This window comes from Phaenicophaeus curvirostris, chromosome 1 (genome assembly GCF_032191515.1).
Source record: "Phaenicophaeus curvirostris isolate KB17595 chromosome 1, BPBGC_Pcur_1.0, whole genome shotgun sequence".
In the NCBI taxonomy this organism is placed as follows: domain Eukaryota; kingdom Metazoa; phylum Chordata; class Aves; order Cuculiformes; family Cuculidae; genus Phaenicophaeus; species Phaenicophaeus curvirostris.
Genome location: NC_091392.1, coordinates 41,670,526 through 41,695,648, shown reverse-complemented (window position 1 = coordinate 41,695,648; position 25,123 = coordinate 41,670,526). Strand labels below are relative to the sequence as shown.

The 25,123-nt window shown below is 42.8% G+C and overlaps 1 protein-coding gene across 5 annotated transcripts in view; it reads right to left on the bottom strand.

Annotated features, from left to right (window-relative positions):
• Nucleotides 1–25,123, bottom strand: part of TCF20 (transcription factor 20) — a 125,393-nt gene that overhangs the window by 2,404 nt on the left and 97,866 nt on the right. For 3 of the 5 annotated variants that reach the window (XM_069854534.1, XM_069854571.1, XM_069854543.1), the window contains 3 exons: nt 13,026–13,119; nt 6,706–6,755; nt 3,607–3,734 (listed from right to left, as the gene is read on the bottom strand). In XM_069854534.1, coding sequence (XP_069710635.1) covers nt 3,651–3,734; nt 6,706–6,755; nt 13,026–13,119 — 228 coding nt within the window. In that variant the 3' untranslated portion in view covers nt 3,607–3,650. The remainder of the gene's footprint in view (nt 1–3,606; nt 3,735–6,705; nt 6,756–13,025; nt 13,120–25,123) is intronic. The other 2 variants (XM_069854552.1, XM_069854562.1) reach the window with 2 other exon arrangements.

Sequence of the window (25,123 nt, the reverse complement as noted above, 5' to 3'; positions counted from 1 at the left end):
GACAATGGCAGAGCACTCTTACAAAACAGCCACCTCCAGCAGCCAGAAAGGACCTCCTGTGTCTCACATTCGCTCCTCATCTTCGCTACGAAAACTGGAAACAGAGAGGCCAAGCATGTTCAAATGTGATGACAGCTTCTGGGGTGCCACGCTGCCTCTCAGTGCCTGCACCCAGGTGTTTTCACACATGTCACCATGCTACCAGCTGGCACTGGCTTTCAGTGACAGCACAGCAGACAGTGAAACTGATATCGGAATTAGAAGAGTCCGGCTGCAGGAATCGAATCTAGGAAATGGCTTCACTTTACAAGCTAAAGGTGAAGCTGCAGTTAAACCAATCAAAGGTCAGGTAATAGTCCTTCCTGTTGTTGCGGCCACAGTTTGTGGAAGGACTGAAGTTGTGATGTCTTTCAATAGAAATGTGCAAATGTCCAAGTGCTTGGCACGCTCGTCCTCCCTGTCCAAATGTTCTTCGAGATAAGAAAATTAACTTGGAGGTTTGCTAAACTGGTTGAGGCTCAGTCCAAAAAATAAACTGCAGATAAAGTTCACTTGCATCTCTCTAAGCCAGGTTTCTCATTCTTAATCTGCAGAGCCGAGAAAGCAAAGTGTTAAAGAATGCGTTCCTTTCTTCCCTTCTCCCCTAACACAAGTGAGCCCAGAAGCAATTTGTTTATTTAGTAAGGCTACTTACTTTGACGTAATTTAAATAACGCCCTCCCCACCAGCCCGTGATCTTGGGAAACGGAAAAAAGCTTGCAACATAAGCAACGCATTTGGGGAGTGGTTAACGGCATGAGAGGTGTGCCTGGGAATGAAGTAAAACCCGTGTTCATTCCGAGCTGTCAGTTAAGCTCCAGGAACACTAACTGCAACACAGAAGTCAGTGCTGTTCCGGCTATCAGCACACCAATTAGGTTACGTCCCAGCAAGCCTACCTCTTGGCTGCAAATATCCCCTCATACAGGGGTGCCAGGCTAACAGCAAAGAAAGTCAGGTGAGCATGTATGAAAAACAGACAGGTAAGACAGGGAGCTACAGCTAAAGGGGAAAGGAGGGAGGTTCCTAGAGAGTTCAGGCAGCTGACCTTTGCGGTATTCATTACCGTGCAACTGTGAGCCCTCGCTGCAGAAGTGTCAAGGCTGTGTTGCTGTCGCTGGCTCCTGTACAACTGCTGCTTGCCCATGCCTGGAATCGGTCCAGAGCATTAGGCACTGGCTCAGGGAGGAAACAGGCTCACCGTACAGAGTCCCTTCCCCATTCCTGGACAAGATCCAGAGCACCAGACTCACTCCCACAGTCACTCTCCAGATCTGGATTTGATCCAAATGTTCTAGAGGCAACTGGCTCAGGGAGACAGAAGCAACAGAGACAGTATTCACTGACTCGCCTGGATGTTATCCAACACACAGAATTTTTCTTAACGTGCTGGTCCTAGGAGTGAACCAGGACTAAAAGAGCCCAATAATCCAACAGCTGAGTACCCACCCTATCTCATGCTAAGGCCAGCAGAGGGGCAGCCCCTGTGCTACCAACACTGCTAGAGACTTCCTCTCAACTTCTTTAATTACCCAGTAACGCAGCAAATATATGCGTGTGTGTGTTTATGTTTCAAATGATTGGAACTTTTAGATTTGTGTGGTTTGTATTTTGGGATTCAAGGCCAGGTTGGAGAACTTCAACTTTAAGACATTCTCAGCAATAAAAAGGGGAGGCTAAATAGGATCATTCAGAGAAGAACTACTTGAGGGAAAAGTGTATTTGGAAAGAAATGATGCCTTAGAGAGATGCCCAGAGCACACACTGAACATGATGTAGCGATTCCACAGCCTGCAAGGTCGTAAGCCATTACATTCCTATAATATATAAAAAAAGAGTTAGCACTGGACAATAACGTAGGAAACAAAACTGTGTAAAGGTCTCTGGGACACAGTAATGTTAACCAGTGCCTTAAGGAAATGTCCCAAAAAATCATCACTGAGAAGACTTCTCCAGTTTTAACAGCTGTAACAAACACCCCACTGCGAGACTGTCCTCCTGCTTCAGCATTACAAATTATGTTGCCTTTTACACTTTAAGGAAAAGAGAAAAGCTTGAAAGAATCCCAATGACCTTTGCCGTGGAAGGAAAAAGTTACTCATATAATGAACTTTAAATACTGTGTGCACAGTAGCTGTTTTAACGACACTAAAAAGCCATGAAAGAATACTGTTAGAAAAGAAAGAAATCCAGAACACAGCAGAGCCAAACCAAGCCAGTAGTCAGTCTCCGAACTCTTTATATGAAACACTACCTGTCCTTTGCTACTGCACTGAAAACCAGAACTCTCTGATTAATCTCTCATCCTTCACAGAAAACACCATAGAAAGCGCTTCACAATTACTTAACTCAAGGAACAGGCAAGATTTTAAGGTAAGGGAGGTGCCTAGGAAGCAACGGAAAGGCAGTGAGGGAAGGGGATTGTTAAAATCAGCTCAAGAGAACAGACACAAAAGAGCAACTTCACCTGCAGGACTGCAAGAAAAAGAGAAGCAACCAGCTTCAGTAAGAAATGCACCAAGTGGTGAAATGAAGGCAAGAGACCACCTTGGCCTGCAGTTTATGGGAAAGGGTGCCAGCAAGTATTAATTCAAAACCAAACACTGCTTTCATTTAGACCTCCCTGTTTTCATCAAATGGCAACGCACTTGCTGGAAATATTTCAAATAAGAAATCCTAATCTCATCCCACTCCCTGAGTGCCAACTCCCACCTCTGTGCTACTCCCTCCTTGTACCAGGATATTTGCCCAGCCACACAGCAAACCAGATTAGGAAAACAATCTAACTCATGTGCCAGCAGGACAACATGTAGTTCCAGAAGAACTGAATTCCCCGTCAAATTCACACAGGGCTGTATGAACACTGGGAACAGACAAAGGAGGCAGGAAGGAAGAGCAGCGAGGGAGCTGGGGCATGAGAGCACAACTGCTGCTTTCCAAGTTTTTACAAACTTAGGAAATGGTGGCCACTTGTGGATATAGTGCCACTTCTCCCACCCAGCTCTGTTTGCAAAACACAGGGAAGCGCTGGTCTGAAAAGAATGTAATGGGCTCCTGCTAAGATTAATTTACTTATCCCTGCATTTACATTTCCAGAAAAAAGGGGGATTGATACTACAACAATCTTGAATTCATTAGTACTACTAATTCTTTCTCATGTACAAAATTTAAGAGACTGATGAACTTATTCATATGGAAGCTTACTATTAACTACTCTGAGACTTATGGAAAAAAAAACCTTTCAGCTCCTTACGGACATGACCATTGGGTAATAGGAAAGGAGATTTCTGCCACTGGTTTAGCTGGGAGAGTGATCAGGCAGTTGTAACAGCTAACAAACTTTGCCTCTCACCACTAAACAGAAGAAACTGCTGTGGAAATACAAACAAAGTGAAGTCACTTGCCTGAATGGAATGGTAACATGGGAAAAAAATAAAATAAACAGTTATTACAAATTTTCTGAATATACACGAGAGCACCTTGAGTTCTTACGGACATGGGGAAGGCACTGGAGGTAAGGAGCCACGGAAGAAGGCTGGTGGAAACTGGGAACTCTCCCCAACTCACCTGTGCTTGCTTTTATTTCCATTCCCAGGAGTACACTTCCCCCCTCACCCCCGCTCCGACTGCTCTGTGCTGAGGCTGCCTTTCACCATCTTGTTCTGCAAGGAGGGAAGAGAGCAAGGAAGGAGGGGCTGACAAACCAGCAAGCCAAAAGGAGGAGGAAAAGAAAATGAGGGAGAAAAGGAAGACAGGGGTAGGGAAAGTGAACATACAGAAAGCAAGAGAGAGAAAGAGAAGTCAGTATTGAAACCAGACATAGATTTTTCAGACAGAGTTTTCCCTGTGACAAAAGCAAGCAATTCCACACAAGTAAGGAGTTTGGGATATGAAAGCCTGGTTAATTTTAAGAAACACAGAATTTAACACAGAAAGGTAGAAGAACAAGCTGAGATACACCACTTAGAATTGCCCCACAGGTGGTTTAAGACAATCTAAGGCTGCAGTGCCACCAAAAGGTGAGGTATTCCATCCCCTTTACATCCTCCTCAGTGCCTTGGCATCATCACGTGTCCTGTTGCAACATCATTTGCTGTGATCCCGACACACAGCTCGTTGGGTTTGTGAGAGGAAGCGAACCCCTCTAAAGATGATTAGTTTTCAGAAAGCGTCTTCCCTGTGATAAAAGCTGCTATTTTGCAAAAGTAGCACATTCAGGATACGGATGGTTGAAGCATCAATGCTGACAGAAGGAAATGGGAAAGCTCACTGGGGAGGAGAGGGAAAGGCAGGAGCAGTCCCTCTGGACTTAGCTTGCTTATGCCTGAAGTGTCAAGTGCAGCTAATGAGGCAAGAAGCACCTTTGCTCTTCAGGAGCCACTTATTATGATGAGGTGTATTTACCGATGTGAGGCATGGGATAAGAGGCACTTTGCTGAGGGACTTACTCCGCATTAGCGGATTCATCAAGTTAGTGAGTTCTTCCACCCATTAACCACAGAACAGAACGAGGTATCAGACAGCTACTAATTAGCTACTAATGGTAAACTGGTGTTACCTAAAAGCCTAGTTTTAAATGGTCTAATCTGAAGCCTTTCTTCCTCTCTATTGCTCATATCATGCAAAAAATTGATGCAATTTGTTCTCCAGTCACTCTGAAGCAACGGTTTTCAGCCTCCTGGTCCCTGCCTCGTAACTGGCTGGAAATCTCCTTTCCAGACACTACAATGGCAGGAGCACGTTGATCCTATACTCTGCCCAGCAGAAGGATTTGAATCAAACCAGTGATGACCAGTGAACCACAAGAGCAAGGGCAGCGTCACGGCCAAGCAAAAGGAACTCTGCTTGACTTCAAACAAGTGATTCATCTCCTTGCTAAGCAAAGGACAACAAACTTCTGTGCCAAAAAGGCTGCTGGTGTGGAATTTCCATTTTCGACGCAACACAAAATGATCTGCAGTGGAATGGTTTTGAATAAAATCTAAGGTTTTATTGCCTTATGAAGCACCTTTACTGACTTAATTGACCGTTTTCCCCTCTCATACCCCAAGATTACTTCAAAAATCAATGTGCCTGCTCAGTATCTTCTACAGGAAGACGGATTCTATAAAATGGCTGTTCCCTTTCACGCTCTGAGCGCCATCACTGCAGGTGCTCATATACAGCAGCAGGGACACAAGACAGCTACGAAAAGCTGTTACACTGTGTTTCCCTGTGACACTTAGGGCAATGGGCAGCAAAACCAAAACAGTCTTCAAAAACAAACTTCCTAATTCCTCTTTAGTCAACCACTCACAGTTGGGCAGAGGGTGGCACTGGAGTAGCTGCATCCTACAGTTAGGGGAGCTCATCCTTGCCATTTTCGCTTGGCAAGATCTGCAGGTTCGTGTCTTGTAAACAGATCAATTTAAGCTCGCTGTACATTTTCAACATTATTCCACAATTGTGCAGAATAATTTATTTTCTTTTCTATGATGAAAAGTAGGCCAGCTTGGGATAACAGCCTGAATGCCCCAGAATCTTCCAGCACATTTTAAATGTGTATAAATACATCGTATTGTGGTAGAACATCCAGGAAGGAACATGAGACTAATTCTTATATGTTTACAAAAGAAAGATTATCTTTAATCTGTGAAGACAAAAGACCACCAGATGTCAGTCTAATTCTAGGCAGAGAAGAGATCTGCAGACAAGGACTAAATGGAGACTAATCCCTGCTAAAAAGCAGCACAGCTCTCCCCTATTATCATTTCTCCAGCACAAACTATCCGCACACTTGCACAATTCCTGTTGCATCCAACTGGCCACAAGAATAGCCATTTTTGTGGATACTTCTGAGCACGTAAAACTGGTCGAGTGGTATCCACGGCCTCCCAGAGATGTATTCCCTAACATGGGCTGGGAGGGCTATTCCCAGCACAATACCATACTGCTTATGTGTAACAAGAGAGAATGTACTCCCTGCCTTGTCTCCCCTTTCCATACAGACAGAAGAACATCCATCCAGCTCTCAGCACTGTTTGCAGGCTCCAGGGACATTCAGTTAAGGATGTCCAAGCCCTAGGCAGAAGCAGTACACTGAATCCATCACCAAAATCTGAAAACAATGATAGGCCTTCTGAAGGGTCACAGATCTACAGAACAACTGCACAGAAACATTGAAGGCTGGTAGAACTCAGCCTGGTTATTACCACTGAACTAGAAGAAGGTGTAGGTTCATCATTACACTGGTTCATGACGTAGTCTTAAACGTTTTGAAAAACAGGTTAAAACTTTTCCATGAGCCATTTTAATTCCTCATTTTGCATCCTTGGTAAATCCAAGGAAAAAAAATCCCACTGCCAGTTTCAGTGTAGCACTCCCACAGAAACAGCAGGCAATGTACTGATTCTATCACAGAAGACAGGAAATTAAGCCGCCTTTCTTAAGAGCCATCAAGGATCTCAAGAACAACTGAACAGATAGGGCAAAAACCTTAATTTATCTTCTTAAACTCTTTGTATTCTTCTCAAGTTGATGTCTGCCCCCAGAATATACCACAAGCACATGTCACAAGAATTAAGCACCCTGACTACAGACATTATCCAGGTATAAAATCATTAATCCAAATTTAGACACCAGAAGAGGGCAGTAAAAAGCAGGCCTAATCCAGGAGAGGACTCTTACCTTGTGCTTGGGGCACCTCACTGAGAAATTCTCTTCGTTTAGTAAACAATCTAGAGGAGGAGAAGACAGCAATTTATTACTTTTTTAATAAAAACCAACTTGAATAATATAACACACGTGTAATCTCGCCTCACGAGTACATGTTTTTCACTCAAAGATACAGGAACACTCTTATTAGCAGGTCCATTCTTTCCTCAAAGTTTTCACAAATAAGTTACTCAGTACCCCAAAAGACAACATCACCTGGATCTCCAAGCCAAGTCCACGTACCCCCAGTCTCCCCGATCCTCTGTATAGAGTAAGAATCACAACAGCAAGTTTACAAATCCCTTTCAGCTATCCCAGCTCTCCTTGCTACAGCACAAGAAAGATGGACACATTCATCCAATCTGAACAGATGATCCCTGCTTTATACTTCCTAGGAAGATCGTCGCCTTTCATCCTTGCCCCAAGGCCCTGCCAATATCAGGGGAAAAGGGGTATGGGTCTCTAGGTATGACTGTATGTGTTAGTTTATTTGCAATCCCAAACCCTCGACATCAGTTTACACTGGCAGTCATGCTGCTTTTGGATTGACTTCCCTAATTCGTATATGTGAAGCTTCTATGAGCTAAGAAATAGTTCAATTAATGATTTAAACCTATTACAGAAAGTGGGGTACTTACGTAGAATTGCTTATTTAGGAACAAATTAAGCAGAAGAGCAATTTGAGGAGCTTTTCTTTAGTGGAATTGGCAGTGTAAGTATTCCTTCCTCTCTCACCCTCCCTCTCAGATTATGCCTCGAAGGGATGCGAGGTGGCAGCTTCCATATCTTCAGTGCTACACCCACACCAGCAGCATCACCTGCCAGCTCTCTGCCTTCCACATACCTTGTATTTCACCCTCACAGACAAGCAAAAAAGCAGCACTCTCCCAAGAGAATTCAGCTGCCTCCCCTCAGCACCTTGAACTGCAGGGTTGCCTCTCAACACCCCCAAACTTCTGAGTGTTCTTTCCAATCACCCCATGCACTGAAGGCAGCCTGACTGAGCACCATCACCACCTCAGCAGGTCCAAGCACCCTCACCCACCTCGGTGTGACCAACACCAGAATTCAGGAAGGTGCTTATGACCTCCTGTCTGCTCTCCAACCTACCCAAATAGGTAGCAAGTAAAGAAGCACTATGGTAAATAAAATGTTTTAATTTAAAACGCTTTTAAGTACGCAGCATAACTAGTGCTACCTGCTGTTTCAATATGTTGGAGGAGTTTAGCAGACAGCAGGAGACTGCAACTAAAGCTTGAGGGAAAAGCTTTCTAGACACCCAAGCTTTGGCAGAGCATCCTCCCTCTGCTATGAAACGCTTGTTTCAACATGAATGCCTCTGGCCTGAAAGGGAAACAGTGTGCAATCGGCTAAGTTAGTTGAAAGGTTTTAGCAAAGGGGAGTAAAACCCTTGATTGTGTCACAGATGATGATTTCAAAGGCAACATTAGTGAATAACAGGAAATAAACAAAATGTCTCATTATAAGGGCAGGGATTGTACATTCAGACTCCAGCATGAATTATCACTGCATAATACAGCGATCATCAAAAATATAGAGAGCAATCATCAAAACCATACACAATATGTTAGAACAGGATGGAGTTCTCTTCTTTCTTGGAAGCCCAACATTGGCAATGAATGTGCTACCCTAGCTCAACACATCAGAAACAAAGATTGTACAAGGATCGTGAAGAGATGTCACAAACCCCGTACCTCATACCTGATCTGCACATGGAGCTCAATTACTTACCAAGGTTGGCATTTTTTCTGCAAATACTAATAGCAGGTCCAATTAATAGCAATTTTTTTCTTCCTCTTAAGGGACAACTATGAAAAATTCCATCAGCTCGCTGCAGAAAGTCAGCTGAATACCAATAAGGCTAAACTTGTTCATCATCACAAAGTTGGCCTGGATTTCAGTTAGCAGTTCCAAGTACTTTATATTGCAAGTTACAATTCATCATGAAGTGACCAGACACACAGCTATGATCAGTTCATTATGGCAGAAAGAGAAAAAGAACTGAGGCTCGTCCTTGTTTGTACAGATTTTTCTCCATAAAGCAGTCAGGGAAAACCTAAAACATTTTTAATAGAAGCAATTATTCTTCTGTAAGCTTCACACTTTGTCTCACCCTCTGTGTTCTGCTTGTTACTCATCTTTAACGATGCTTGTGAAGACACAGGATTTCTGTTCTCTGAAAATTCATTTTATTTTTTGCTGCTAGATTTTTTTTCCTGATTTACAGTCAAAAATCGTTTGTATGTGAAACTGCCTACGATACGTGTTGTGGGGACAAGTGTGCTGCAACAACCAGGATCTGGCTCCAGGTGGGGAGGAACAAGCAGAGGGCGAGGATACAAAATTTCAGAAAACAAAGATCCTGTTTCCATGGAGACGTCCCTAGGACTAAGTTATCTTGAGACATCAGAGGCTCTTCATAAATTTGGACGGACGTAAGCCAAACACAATGTTAACCACAGAAATAATTTCCATATAAAAATTACTTAAGTGGCACTACTGATCTTGATTTTTATGCAAATAGCTAGGAGGAATTCAGTTCTCTCGCACCCCATACTGCCAAAGATTGCTTTGTATGAAAGGAGATTAAAAGGAAGGCTGAATTAAGCTCTATAAAAGCATCCATATGTACGAACTGGCAGCTTACAAAGCCACGTGCCTTGCATAGCAGCCAATTAGCAACAGCAGTGCAAAACCTGGCTCCTCACCAGGGTGGGATTGGAAGCCGACCATCGGCGCTGAAGCCAGAGCCCCAGGTCGCACCACAGGGCCAGCCTTCAGTGCTGCAAGTACTTTGCAGTCCTTTTGAGATATTTTGCCCTCCCGACCTTTATGAAAAACATACTGCCTTTCAAATAAGCCACAAGGTACTGACTTCCAATCCACACCAGAGCAAAGGTAAAAACATGCTCACAGTGCAACTGCCGAGGATTGCAACACACATAGTTCATCCCAGCTAAGGCACGGTCACTTCCAGAGATACTGCAGTAACTCAGTCAGACACCAAGTGCTTATGACTCGACATAGACACCAGGACATGTTTTCTGATCCTTTTTTCGAAGACCCAACCCAGTCATACATTTACCAAAGCCTGAGAGCCTTTGTAAATGTCAGCATAAACTTCTGAAGATTCAGAACGGATCTGTCCCAGATTCTCAATAAAGCAAGGTGGCACCACCCTTCAAAGCAGAGTGGTCGACTTCAAATGAAACTACCAAAGAGCTCGAGCAACTTGAGAAATATCTGTAATCTGATTCACTGCAGGAAAGACAGCAGCACTGAATAACCAATAAAAAGGGTTTATAGGCAGGCAGCAGGCTGAGGAAAAAGAAAGAATGCCCATTTGCTTCGAGAAAGCCTACATTTTCTGCTCAAGCATAAATGAAAACCCTACTCCATATCGCTTGCTTATTTCTTTGATACAGATTTATTGGAAGAATAGCTATGGATTAAGACAACTTGGTTACACCCAGAGACAAAAGCAACTGCTTTGAATGCTGAGATTCTACTTCAAGCTGGGCTTTTTTAATTTGTTTTGGTTGAAAACTTCAGCTGAAGCAGTCCAACAATTTTCTTCTTGGAAAAAAAAAAAAGTTATCCTGCCCACGTTAAACATCCCAGCGAATTTTCTCTGAAAAGCCCCAAAATCCCCTGATTTTTCAGTAGGACCTGAGTTTTAGCAAAGGCGTCCCCATGCCAGCTCACCACAAAGCCAGCAAATAGAACTCCTTGTAAGTAGTAATGGGGATTTTAGTTGCTAGGTCTTTTGAAAATTCCACCACAATATACTTCTGTTTGGGGGTGAGCAGGTCCTTCCCGTAACCAAAGTTCTGGCTTCAGACTTAAGCACCAGACCCAAAAGCAATGAAGCTGTTGGGGACATTTTAAGGCTTGAAAGAAGGAAGGAGGTGGCCATTTCAAAACTGCAAAATGGGAAGAACTGATCCAGAAGGCAGTAGAAATGAAAAGGTTATTCAGAAAGGCAATCTGGATCTGGAAAGAGTGGAATCTAACAGGACAACGAGACCAGTGCTGGTAGAAGTTAGGAGCAGGGAATTAAGAATGAGTGCTAGCAGAAGGAGGCCAAGACTGAATCAGGATTGACTCAGCCAGAAGACCGGAGAACAAGAACTATAATAGCTGGATAAGGCACAGGAAGGTGAAGAAGATCAAGGGCAATATACAAGATCAAATGGGGACTGGTAGGGTTAAGCGTGACAAAGAACTAAGTTAGGTGAACCAAATCAAAGCAAGAAGCCCAGAGGTGAAAACCAGAGGAGGAGGTGATGTAAGAGCAGAGAGAAAGAAGCCAGAATGACAGCTAGAAACCGGGCAAAGGAAAAGCTAGAAATGAGCAGGGATATTTGTGTCTTACAAAAAGACTGCAATAAGAAATTTGAGAAGAGAAATTTGATACCAACGAGATAAAAAGCCTGTGGCTGGCATGAAGAACCAGAGTGGAGATCATATCAGACACATACAGACTGAAGAGGAACAAACAGAAGGGACAAGGTATAAAGAGACAAAGAGAAGCCTTTGCTCTCCCTAAACCATTTTCTTGCTGGAGTGAAACCTGAGATTCCCTGGTTATACCACTCCTTCACTATAATATAAACATGTTTGTGAAACTCTCAGTCACACTATCCCATCCCCGTGCAGCTCTGGGCCCACTGAGGGGTTTGCGATTTATTACTGCCATGTTACTCAAAGGAGTGAGGTCAGCTTTGAAAGTCCTGACAGGAGGCCATGGGACGTTATGTCTCATAAGAAAATTAAAAACAAATGAAATAAGCATAGCTATTCTAAAAAAGATACTCTAAAAAAAGTACTCCCAAAGGTTGCAAAGTCAAGACTAATGCAGGGAAAAGCCAAATTTAATGTAGCCCATTTCTACATATTACATGGCAGACACATTACATTTAATATGGGCTGTACTATAATTATATACTAGTTTTTGTACAGCACACTGCCTCTTCCATGCACAACACAGAACTTGCTCTTGGAAATCAGTCACAATTGTTGAGCAGAATTGTCATCTGGAGGATCCTACCACATTTGCTGAAGTGGAGAAGGTACATCTGAAGAAAAAGGACAATATCTTGATTTTGATACCCATGTTCAGAATATAGAAAAGGCTACACACTGTACCCAGTAGTACAAGAATTCAAATTAGCACCCCAAACTGTTGGGACATCACAGAAAATCCCACAGTTCTACTTTCAGAACTTAGATGGAATCATATGCACTATATAAAATACAGAATTAGAGAGGACAACACGTGTTCATGAACGAGTATCCTTTCATCCTACAGGTTAAGGTTGGGCCTTATAGAAAAATAGCTGTAAGCTACATCCGTAAGAGGCTGAAATTAAAGTTACACGGACACCCTCGAGTGTCCAGTGCTAGTGAGGCTGCACATTGAATGCTGTGTTCGGGTTTGGATCCCAGACTACAGAAAGACTTTGAGCTGCTGGAGCATGTCCAGAGAAGGGGAATGAGGCTGGTGAAGGGGCTGGAGAACAAGCCTTATGAGGGGCAACTGAGGGAACCAAGGCTGTTTCACCTGGAGAAAAGGAGGCCGAAGGGAGTCGTTTTGTATGACAGGAGAAATGAGTAACAGAGGATGGGAATAGTTCTGAGCTGGGATTTTTTTACACAAGAATAAAGTTTATCTCCATTGAAAAACTTTCATTATTGCACACAAAATGCCAACTCCCAACCACAGGCTCATAGCTGGGAAACAATACAATCCAAACCATTAGCTTCTCCAGTGACACAGACTGGACCTATGCAAGACACTGGCTGAAATACTTCTAAGGAGGGAGAAAGAAGGCTGTGCTGCAAGCAGTACTAAAGATTCTACAAACACTTTGCACTTGAAATCACCACTATGACTGCCTATAGGAGTGTAACACTGAGAAAGGGAACAGCTTTCGGGTTATTTGCGCCCCTTTAACAAAGGGTTTCTGCTTCTTGCAAGAAAAGAGTAGTCAGTTATCATATTGCAGCTGAATTTCAGTCACTGTAGCTGTATTTCCCCAAAGCAGGCTTTTTCTCCACTTCCAGGTAGACTGTTTTTCATTTCCAGTATCATCTTGTCCCACCGCGTTACTGTGCACTGTTACCTGGTGCGACTGATCACCATCTATATTATTGTATTTTCATATCAGGAAAGAAACCGAGAGGAAATAATTTGTAAAGTCCTTGGAATTATTTAGTATCGTATGTTTTGAATAAGCATGATATACAGTTAGCAAACAATTTGTTCTTACCTGCATCGATGGCACATGGGTAATGGTATCGGAAGGAGCAGCCTTTGTTGTAGCAGCCTAAGGTGGCTCCTGGTTCCTGGCAATGGGAACATTTCTGAAAGGAAAACCAAGAAACGGTAATGAAGACTGCAATTATCTTCCCAAATACCTGTCTTTTCCTGGGAATTTTATCAACTACATTCCAGCACAGATTTCTTGGGTATCACGTTAGACTGTATCTTTCCACACCACACAAAGAAAAGGTTTTCAAACAGGCAACAGCACAGGCTCTTTGAAACAACTAACTTTTCAGCTAACCAGGCAAAAGGTAACAAATATTCAAAGCAACCATTCAAGAAGAAATTGAAACACTACTCAAATCCATTGCACTGGCCTATAGTGACCTTCCAATACCTGAAGGGGGCCTACAAGAAAGCTGGGGAGGGACTGTTCACAAAGGCTTGTAGGGACAGGACGAAGGGCTATGGGTATAAACTGGAGAGGGGCAGATTTAGACTAGACATAAGGGGGAATTTCTTCACGATGAGAGTGGTGAGGCTCTGGCACAGGTTGCCCAGGGAAGCTGTGGCTGCCCCATCTCTGGAGGTGTTCAAGGCCAGGTTGGATGGGGCCTTGGGCAGTCTGGTCTGGTGGGAGGTGTCCCTGCCCACGGCAGAGGGGTTGGAACTGGATGATCTTTAAGGTCCCTTCCAGCCCAAATCATTCTATGATTCTGTGTTTCAGTATCTGACAACGACATCGGTGTTAAAAATGAAGGAAAAGAGCTTTTTTTGAACCTAAACCAGCATTAAAATGATAATGAGCATGACAAGGAATGATTTAGAATATACCATTAGCATAGAAGTAATTTTCATTATCATTAGCAGTCCAAGAAGATCAAGGCCAAGTCTAACATTTTTTTGCCAGTGATAAAAAAGGTTTATGGGGAGCAGGAGAAGATGCCATAAAGGGAAAATACCTCACCATCACACTAATGGCATATGTCCAAAAGAAAGGGCTGCAGTGCTAGCAAGATGGTCATATATTTATTTTCTAAGTAGCGAGACTCCTCTGATAAACACATTCAATTTTCACTACTTAAATCCTATTATCTCAACTGGTCAATGACGTATTTAACTATACTGCCAGACAGATGTGAATACAGCAGAAAGAAAGGAAGACTCAAGTCTCAGGAGGACTACAAGGATGAAATGAGATCACACAGAGAAAATTAGAAGGGCTAAAGCCCAACTAGAACTTAAATGGGTCAATTCTGTGAAAGACAGTAAAAAGTGTTTCCACAACTATAGTAACAACAAAAGGAGGGCCAAGGAGAATCTCTATCATTTACTGGATGCAGGGGGAACAACAGTGACAAATGATGAGGATAAGGCTGAGGGTACTTTATTCCTTCTCTGCCTCAGTCTTTAACAGGAAGGTAAGACGTTCTCTGGGTACTCAGCCTCCTGAGCCAGAAGGCAGGGAGGGAGAGCAGAACAAAGCTCCAATGATTCAAGAGGAAACTATTAGAGACCTCCTTGGCCAATTATACATTCACAAGTCTATGAGGCCAGATGGGATCCACCCAAGGGTATTGAGGGAGCTGGCAGAGGTGTTCACCAAACCCCTTTCCATCACCTACCAGCAGTCCTGGCTGACTGCAGGAGTTCCATTAGACAGGAAATTGGCAAATGTTAGGCCCATTTACAAGAAAGGCTGGAGGGAGGATCCAGGGAACCACAGGCCTGTCAGTCCGACCTCGGTGCTGGGGAAGGTCACGGAGCAGGTCATCTTGAGTGCTATCTCACAGGACAACTGGGTGATCAGGCCCACTCAGCATGGGTTTATGAAAGGCAGGTCCTGCCAAACTAACCCAGTCTCCTTCTATGACAAGGTAACACACTTAATGGACGAGGGAAAGGATGTGCATGTAGCGTACCTGGACTTTAGTAAACTCTTTGGCACAGTTTCACACAGCGTTCTTCTTGAGAAAGTGGCTGCCACTGGCCTGGACAGGTGTACCCTCTGCTAGGTGAAAAATTGGATGGCCGGGCCCAGAGAGTTAAATCCAGCTGGGGAACAGTCACAAGTGGTGTTCCCCAGAGAGTGGCTAGAAAGCTGCCTGGAGGAGAAGGACCTGAGGGTGCTGGTTGGCAGTGGCTGAACATGAGCTGAACAGTGTGCCCAGGTGGCCAAGAAGGCCAGTGGCATCTTGGCTTGTATCAAAAACAGTGTGGTCTCAGGACCAGGGAAGCGACTCTCCCCCTGTACGAGGCCCTGCTGAGGCCACATCTCAAATACTGTGTTCAGTTTTGGGCCCTTCACTACAATAAGGACACTGAGGTCCTGGAGCGTGTCCAGAGAAGAGTCAAAAAACTGTTGAAGGGGCTGGAACATAAGTCTCATGAGAGGCAGATGAGGGAGCTGGGGTTGTTCAGCCTGGAGAAGGCTGAGGGGAGACCTTATCGCTCTCTACAACTACCTGAGAGGAGGTTGTAGCAAGGTGGGAGTTGGGCTCTTCTCCCAAGTGACAGGTGATAGCATGAGGGGGAACAGTCTCAAGTTGTGCCTGGGGAGGATCAGATTAACCATCAGGAAAAAATTCTTCATTGTCAGGGTTCTCAGGCACTGGCAGAGGCTGCTCGGGGAGTTGGTTGAGTCACCATCTCTGGAGGTGTTTAAAAGATGGGTAGATGAGGTGCTCAGGGATGTGGTTTAGCAATGGACAGGTACGGTTGGTCTCAATGATCTCAAAGGTCTTTTCCCACCTAGCGATTCTATGAAAGCCACTCACCTGTTTATTTCATCCTGAATGACTTAAGGAATGCCCTGAAGAAGTAGGCCTACTGTGCATCTCATTTAGACACCAACTTTATTTCTTGAATGGATACGCTAACTGATTTGCATTAGCTAATCTACGATTCCGATAAAAGGTTGACTTTTTTTCCTTCTAAAAACAAAAACCAAGGCACACCTGTCTGAAAACACCATGGGCTGAGAGACCACTACTATTTAAAAATTAAAATAGAAATAAACTACTGACAGAAAAAGAAAATATTACCTACAAGAACTTTTGAGTTATACTTAAAACACAGGAATTGTGGGTTTGCTGATGAACACCACCACAATAAAGCCTTGTATAACTGGTACAATTAACCTTGAGTTCAGGCTATAAGAAGTTGCCTTTGGTCACTGCCTGCACAAAGAGAGATAATGACATCATCTAAACCCTCTTTTTCTATCGGAAAAACTAGTGTCAAATGACACGTGCTCGATTAACATTACCAGCAAGCTACACCTGTACAGCGTGCAGAGCAGATGTGCTTGAACCAGCAGCACACCTGGCGCTGGACAAATGCATGAGGAGGTTCATATGTCAAGACAGCCATGTCAGCTGGATCACATTGCTTCACATCCCTGCTCACCTACATCTGGCAGTAGAGGTCTGCAGGATAGATGTAGCCAAAGAGAACAGCCACAGCACCATTCCTTGCTCTGCATAGTAAACAGGGGCTTGATTACAATTTAAAACACTAAGAATACGTGACAGTCATTGCTCTTCCTGCTATTCTGCGCTGTGCAGAGATGACTACAGTTTGTATTTAAATGATTGAATGAGGATGAAAGCAAGACTAGCTCCAGTCGTAAACCAGGTGGCCCTCTCCAAATCAAAGAAGATGCAACTAACAGAAAAGCTTGTGAGACATCAGTTCTCATGACATCTACAACTGCAGTCTTGAGTACTGCCTTCTCTTTTCTGATACGCCAAGGCATCCTGAGCCTGATCTTCAGTGCTCCCTATTAAATCGTGTCTGTCTTCCAAGCAGTGAATGTGTATCATGAGAAACTACTGCAGTATTTATGATGTAAGAAAAGTGTCCTCGAGGCCTAGAGACAGACACCCAAGTAGTTTATTTTTCCCTGTCAGAACACAAACGCTGGTTTCCAAAGGTAAAAATCCCTAAAAGAACAACCAATATTTAAATGCACACCAAAAACGATGGACCTTTGGCCAAAATGCGATGTAATTCACTCTCTCCTGGGAGCAAAACCAAGTTTCACATATAGAAAATGTCTTTTCCTGGCTAGTCAACCCTACAAGAATATTATGTGCTGGCAATAGTCCCAGATTCACCCACGCCAAATATTCACAAAGTGCAGCTTGAGGAGTTCTGAACCAAAGCTCTTTACCTGTATGCTTTATTCTTGCTTGTAGATGTGGCTCACTGAGATTAATTATTCTAACAGGACAGAAACCAAATTGACTATTCTTTTTGAACACAGATATGAATTTCTAGTTTTGTTCCTCAGAGGCATCCTGTCCTGCCCACTTTATCTTGTCTTTGAAGTACCGTCACCCTGCTGCAACAGGAGGTCATTCTTCCCTGGAACACCATGCCCTGTTCAGAGCAGTCAATAAGAGCATAAGAACTACAGCAGCAAAGATTAAACTGCAGCTGTGTAAAATACTTCTTAAAACTAAAAAGGCATGTCTTAAAAGAGCGTGCTGTGCGAGACAACTGGAAACAAGAAGACCCCTAGCAAAATTTTTCATGCTTTTCCAAATGTTAATTCAGTCTTTGAACTTGTTCTTTGTTGCATCTAGCGTGGTTCATCTTGCTATTCTGAAACTTGCAGCAGAAACACAAGGCACATTTTGACGGATTTTAAGTGTGCTTATAGTGCTGCTTGGCTGAGAATAGGTACAGAACACTTTCAAATTGGTTGTAGTTAGGACCGATTAGACTCGGAAAGTGGGTAGTTCAGATGCTGGAGAGTGAGCACCAACCTTCATTTCCCTATTTTTAGCCTGCCAGACCAACTAGATTATTACCAAGGTTACCTGCAGCTACGCCCACAACAGCAATTCCCCAGTGGACTACAATACCACTGACTGCTCAAGGCAGAGATCATCTGCTGCTGCTGGCTCCCCTGCTGCTGAACAAGTCTCATTCTGGCAGATGCTTCTGCTTTTCACAAGCCACTGACAGTCTAATGGCCCCATTTCTTCTACCTCCTGGGAACCCTGACCATCTGCTTCTTTCAGGGGAAGCTGGGGGAACCACATACACAATGACTACTCTTTTCTTTTGAGTTCTCCCTTCTTGACACACCACGGAGTGACTGAACAAAGCAGATACCCTACAAAACCGTACGATTCTAAAACAACTTCTCTAAAACATACAAAATTATCTGTACTGTTTACTATGGTAGAAAGGAATAAGTGACTCTGGGAGACTGCTGCAAGAAGGGATTGAGGTAAAAGAAGAGCAGGGTGGGCATGTTTTGTATGAGAGTCTACCACTTTATCTTTGAAAGAGACTATCGTCATGTAATGCCATGTGGTTTCCAAATATATCCAGATGCTTCTAGAAAGACAGAATAAAGTGATTAAAGAATTTCTGGATGCTCTCAGTTTTCTTTTGCAAGACATCACTGCCATTTCCTAAAGGATAAAAAGATGGATAGTTCCTGCTGGTACTTTTTGTGGCTTTGGTTAAAACCCTTATCTCAGGCATTCATGTTTCAAAACAAAAAGAATGTAAAATATCCACACTACAATTTGAAAACATTCTAAAACCAAAACAAAATCAGGGAGCTTCATACAGGGAATGTGTGAATTGGAGTTAATTACCACTAATTGTTCTCTTTGGTCCATAAGCAAATTTTCACCCAAACCTACCATCCTGCAGCCCTTCACCAGCAGATGGTAGCAGCCTGCTTGTCACTTGTAAAGGAATTATAGATTCTTAGCCAGGGAAACAGCACTCAGGCTCTCATGGGAAGAGAAATTCCTTTTGCTCAGTAAGCAGCCTGCTTAAGCTCCCCTGCATGAAAGAGCTGGAGGCTGGTACTTGGAGTGTGCTCCCAGTGGGAGGTGCCAATGGACAGTAATCATTGCCAGGCATCCAATCAACTCCTGCCTTTAATTAAAAAATAAAATAATAATAATAAAAAAAGAGGCAGGGAGGTGTGGGGGGAAAAGAAGAAGTAGAAAAAAAAAAAGGCCACACAGCAAAGACCGATTCCGAGGTCCTATCTCCACAATTCATCTCTGGCCACAAGGCACATACATCTCACTTAGAATAGGCTGGAGAGACTGAAAAGTGCCATTTAGGAGAGACACTCCATCCCTTGAACTAAATTATCAATAGTATTAAAGCCAGATAGATTGTCTCTACCTCTCCACGCTATTAGCAGCCCATTTCTTCCTCACCACAGCTCATCATTCTCTGTCTACCACAATGAAGTAACATCCAACCTGGAAGTGTGAACAGTACAGGGACAGCTACCACAGCAGCTCCGATTCTTTCAAAATACCAGCTCTATTCCCTTTGCTTTAAGGTTGTTGGTTTTTTCCCCTCCTGCAATTTGCATTCCTCATTACGACATGAGTGAACTCTTCTGACAGCACACTTCTCTAAACGTATCCTGGGCTGCATCAAGAGAAGCGTGGCCAGCCAGTAAAGGGAGGTGATTCTGCCCCTCAACTCCACCTTTGAGGGATCCCACCTGGAGTCCAGTTCTGGAATCCTCAACACAAGACGTGAAACTGTTGGAATGGGTCCAGAGGAGGCCACGAAGATGATCAGAGGGCTGGAGAATCTTTGCTATGAGAACAGGCTGAGAGAGTCGGGGTTGTTCACCCTCAAGAAGAGGAGGCTCCAAGGAGACTTTGTAGCAGCTTCCAGGACCTGAAGGGGCTACAGGAAAGCTGGGAGGGACTTTTTACAAGGGCATGGAGTGATAGGATGAGGGGGAATGGCCTTAAATTGGAAGGGAGGAGATTTAGATTAGACATTAGGAAGAAATTTTTCACTATGAAGGTGGTGAGGAACTGGCACAGGTTGCCCAGGGAAGTTGTGGATGCATCCCTTGAGTAGCCTGGTCCAGTGGGAGGTGTCCCTGCCCATGGCATATGGTGGGTAGGTTAGAACTGAGTGGGCTTTAAAGACCCCTTCCAACCCAAACCGTTCTATGATTCTATGAAAAGTAATAAATAGAGGGTTTTGAATACCTTTTTTTTTGCGCCTCTCAGAACAGAATCCAACTCCACATTAGCGACTTAACATGAACACGTCTGAGTTACCGACCTTCCTCTTCCCAACCAAGCACAAGCTCTTAGACTTATGAAAAGAAGTGCCTCAAGCTGCTCAAGTGAAACAAACACCTTCATTTTCCCTTTGGCTCTGCACTGACAGAGATAATGTCTTTGCCTAGGAGCACTGGAATCCCACAGGGTTTTGCTAGTGGGAGGGCAGGAGCCACCAGGCCACCCTTTCCAACATATTCCGGGCAGCAGCAGGGGCAGTTGCTGAGAAGCACAAATGAACTGCTTCTGCCTGGCACTAAAACAAGGCATCTTTAGATGTTTCCTCCACTATCTTTGTTGTGGAAAAATTACCAAAGCAGTTCAAGCAAGGACATTCACAACAGATGCAACTGTATCTTATTCTCTACTCTCTATAATCCACAGAGGGGTTTTTTTGGGATTGGTGGTTTCTTTCAGTTTGCCCACCTGCACCTCACACTTGGGCCTCACTCTAACTTCCTCTCTTCAGAGCATCAGGTTTTCCTTTGCTGTCTGTTCTTTTCTCCCTTTCCCCCTGCTTTGCTTTCTAGGAATCTCCTTGCTTTTCTCTTCTTGTTTATCAGTGCTAAGAACGCATAAATGTAATAAAATGGAATGCAATAACTGAAGGTTACTAAAAAAGAAAAGCAAGCAAAAACCAAAATATCTGTGGCATTAATTATACAGGTATAAGGCTTCACTTTACATTTCTAGATGCATTTTTCATGCTCTCTCCTTCGTCTGCTTAAATTATAAGCTTTTAGGAAAATAATTGCTGCTGTATAATTGCACTGCACAAATGCAGATGTAAGATAATGAGGATTTCAGAGTCAGCTGCAATATTAGGAAGGAGGGCCCTTTGACTATTTCTGATTAAACAGTTGGCAGGCTAAGCAGAGGCTCAGGTTTAATATCCAGGCGAAAGGGCAAGTGGAGCAGCAGGCAGCCGTGTTCTCTTTCCTGCAAAGCAGGGTGCAGAGACACAACTTGCTCCAACAAGCTACCGGGAAAACTAAAACATACAAAATTATCTGTACTGTTTGCTATGGTAGAAAGGAATAAGTGATTCTGGGAGACTGCTGCAAGAAGGGATTGAGGTAAAAGAAGAGCAGGGTGGGCACATATTTTTAGGAAACAGGAGGAAAACAGCAGTTCCAGTCCAATGTGCAGATACCGGTTAATGAAAAAATCTGCTAGTGCGACTGGGGCTTGAGACAACAACCAGTACTGAAGGATATAGAATTATTAGTTACCATTTCCTGTCAATTTAAGTTCTCCAAAACCCCTGCACAGAATATATGAAAAATGGTTGTGCTTTAACAAAAATGAACCCCACAAATAAAAAGACAAAAAGCCTTTAAACTTGCATTATTGGATGGTACCTTGTGCCAATGATGACACACTCCCGTAGCAAGCAGATCAAGTAGTATTAAAGGAAAACAGTCACGAAAGTACAATCCGGCAGATCTCTTCAAGCCAATAAGGCAAATTTAGATTCCAAGATTTCAGCAAATGTCAAATCAATGATCTGGAAGATGCTGTACTAATAAAGCTGCACCAGGAAACAGTAAAAAGTCAGAGCTGCAGTGCTGCACGGGCTGCTGAAGCACAAAAGGGAGCTGCAGCTCAAAATGGATGGCGTGGAAAAAAAAAACACAACAGAAGAAATACAAGAACTGAAAAATGCCTTTGGAAAGGGAAATCCTATTCAACACATACAAAACTGATTAAAGTACAACAGAAGCACTTGAAATGAAGAACAGAGCGTTCTGTTTCCCTCAACTCAAAGGAAAAAGAGAAAGTAACAAGAACAGAAATAGACTGTTAGTTTTGACAAGTAATGGTTTGCCAGCAGAGATTTCTAAGGTCCTCTGCAGACACTTAAGCTCTTCAGCTGTGCTTATAGACACTCTCAAAAAGGAGGGGAACAATAAGCTATAAAAACTTGTGAAGTTTGTAAAATTAACAGAGGTAGTCAGATCTCAAATTGCTGGCAGAGAGCTGCAAAACCATCTCACAATCCTAGATAACCATATGATAAAATGGAGATGAAAATTAATGTTGTTAAGACAAAGTGATATGCACAGCGAAAATATTTTCACCTATGCATATTATACATGACGACAGACTCTAAATTAGCATTTTCTATGCACGGGAGAGCATCAGTAGTCATCCCAGACAGAAACATCACACAGTCCCTGCAACCTCAAAAAGAGACAGCCAGAATGGAAGAAGTTACTAGGAAAAGAAATTGATAATGAAACCCAAATCTTCATCATGTCTATCTGTTGCTCTTGGAGTATCCTGACATCTTCATAACGTGTCTGGTTCTAGTGACTCTGTTAATCAAGAAAACTAGAGATAACTTTAAAAATTTAAATACAGACCATAGGAATAACTAGGGATGTAACAAGCTGCCGTATGAAAAAAGACAAAACGTTTCGGAAAAGGGGTAACTGCAGAGGGATTGAAATCTACAAAATCAAATATGGTGCATGGAATGATTTTTAGCCATTTCCCAGAAGGAAGAGTGAAGAACAGGTTTAAATGTAAAGTAAATCTGCTTCCCCCCCCAACAAATAATTAAATTATAAAAGTTATTGCCAAAGAACGCTGCGCTCGCCAAAAGATAAGCAAACTCAAAACCAGATTAGACAAATTTGTCAAGGATAGGTCTGCCACTGCCAGTTGAACACAGTGACACAAAGGCAACTTCTCTAAAGATGTGATTGCTGAAAGGAGGGAGAAAATATGCAAGCAGCGCTCTGTAGGTGTCTGGTTTATTACACAACTGTGAAGACAACTGTCCATGGCTGTTGCCAGAGACAGGACACCACAACAAAACATACTTTTGTACCTGTTCAGAACTGCAGTTCTTTTGTAGGCCAAGAGATTCAACTGTGAAATCCCAGAATGAACAGAACTCCCCCCCCATGATATTAAAAAGAACGTAGGCACCCAGAAATTGTACTGTAGGCTAACAAGGTTTTAAGACTCTTCAGTCTTAGCTCAGAAATAGGAAGGCTGAGCCAGTTTGTAATGCTATATATAAAGGGTTGAAATTTGATCTAAGTGATAAATTCATGTTCAGTGCTCCATACAAGCCTAAGTGTTTCATTCACTCGGGGGAGCGATCAAAGGCTTAAATGTGCATGAACGTACTCTGGGAGATGAGACTGGGGAAACGCTGAGAAAGTCATGGAGGAGGATGAACCCTCCCCGCCTCTCCAACAATGGAAGGAGGAAAAAAAAACGAGACTGAAAGGAGAAGTGAGCATAACTGAACCAGAATAGAGACTAGATACTTCAAGAGTAAACTGATGGTTAACTAAAACAGATTAAGCAAAACTGACAAAGAACTAGTAACTTTAAATGGTAATGGAAAGGCATGTTTAATTTCAAATTAAGAAGGCTAAGTATGTGCCTCTGTAGCTGATTCATAGTTTTAAAGGATATTAAAATGACACACAGACTACTAAGTCCAAGACGACAAGAAATGCACACATCTTATTTCTTTTGAAGACAAAGAGCCACCCTGAACGAGAGAAATGTTTCAGACAACACTTACAAATATAAGGATTTGAATCTGCTAACCTATGAGAGTCTAGCAAAAAAAATTATACAGCTTATGTTATCTTAGCTATTCATTTGGGGAATTAAATGTGCAACAATAACTGCAATTTAGTTATGAAAAGGTCTGGGAGATAGAAGAGCAGACTTAAAAGAGGAAACAGAAATTCAAATTTTCAAGCAGTGATTATGCGATACGGACACACAGAGCTGTGGGAACAGCACAGTCAGCAGCAGAGAGCGTTTACACCAGTTGGATTTTTCTGCCACTATCACATTTCTTTCCTGACCATCTTGGGTAGCGATTACAGCAAATATCCAAATATATGGTGAGTTTCCATTTGGCACAAGGTCTACCAAGTGCAGCGTACAACAATGGCATGCAGTTGCCTTTAAACAAAGCAACATGATCACCACAAGGGAAGATGTTTTGGATAACTTAAATCATTACCAAAAGCTCTCCCCTGTAAAACAACAACTTTGAATGGAAATGACTTGAGTAACAAAAAGGAAAAAACTGATCTAAGCAAGCAAATGCAACAAATTCAACTTGAGGAATTTGTTTTCAAGAGGTTTTAACTGCATGACAGAACTCATTTTACTCTAGTCAAAAAAAGAAATGAGATGATGCTTAGTATTTACTAAAAGGCCTTCCGAAAAGGTCCAGTTCATGAAGGACACAATCACTACATTATTAGCAGCAGTGGATTCAAAAGAAAAAATCCTTTGTAAAGGCTCAAAAATAAGGAAATGCTTTTGTGCAAGGCAAACTGTAAACAGAAAAGACTTTGACAGGCTATTAAATACCTATGTAACCTGGCAGGGAAAAGGGTGTAGTGCGCATCCACCCCTGCCAACAACTCGAAGACTTGTAACACTGCACAGAAATAAACCATTTGTCACTATTTGTAATAACCTGTGCAAGCCCTCATCATAAACAAAGCCCCACTGTGCAAGACACTTCGGTAATACAGAACAAAGCGTTGGTGGATGCAAAGGGATGAAATAGGAATAGTGAGACTGAGCCAGCAGTGTTGGGCAGAGTCCATCACAGCAGGAGGCAAAGCATATCCAATTGTACAGCAGAAATCCCAAGACAAGAAGGGCTTTGAAAAAATGCGTAAAGGAAAACAAAGTTAAATGTGTAGGGTTTTGAAAGTGAGGCACTTCATTTAGGAAATTATAAAATTAGCCAGGGTGCGCTGATTGGAAGTGGATCATAAGTTCTTGAAACTGAAAAAAGCAGCAGGATGAAGGCAGATAAAATAATGAGTGAATTATATTTGAGACATAAGAAAAGAAGAAACCAGCAGACAAATGTGAAAGAAGTATATATGCAAAAACGAGAGTTTAGAAACAATTTTTTTTTTTTGGTAACAGTATTCGTAACAGACATTTACTCATTAATAAGAATACCAATTCTTTAATTAAGATCTAAAGGGCTGCTTCTGTTGTGCAGTCAAAGTATTTTCCACTG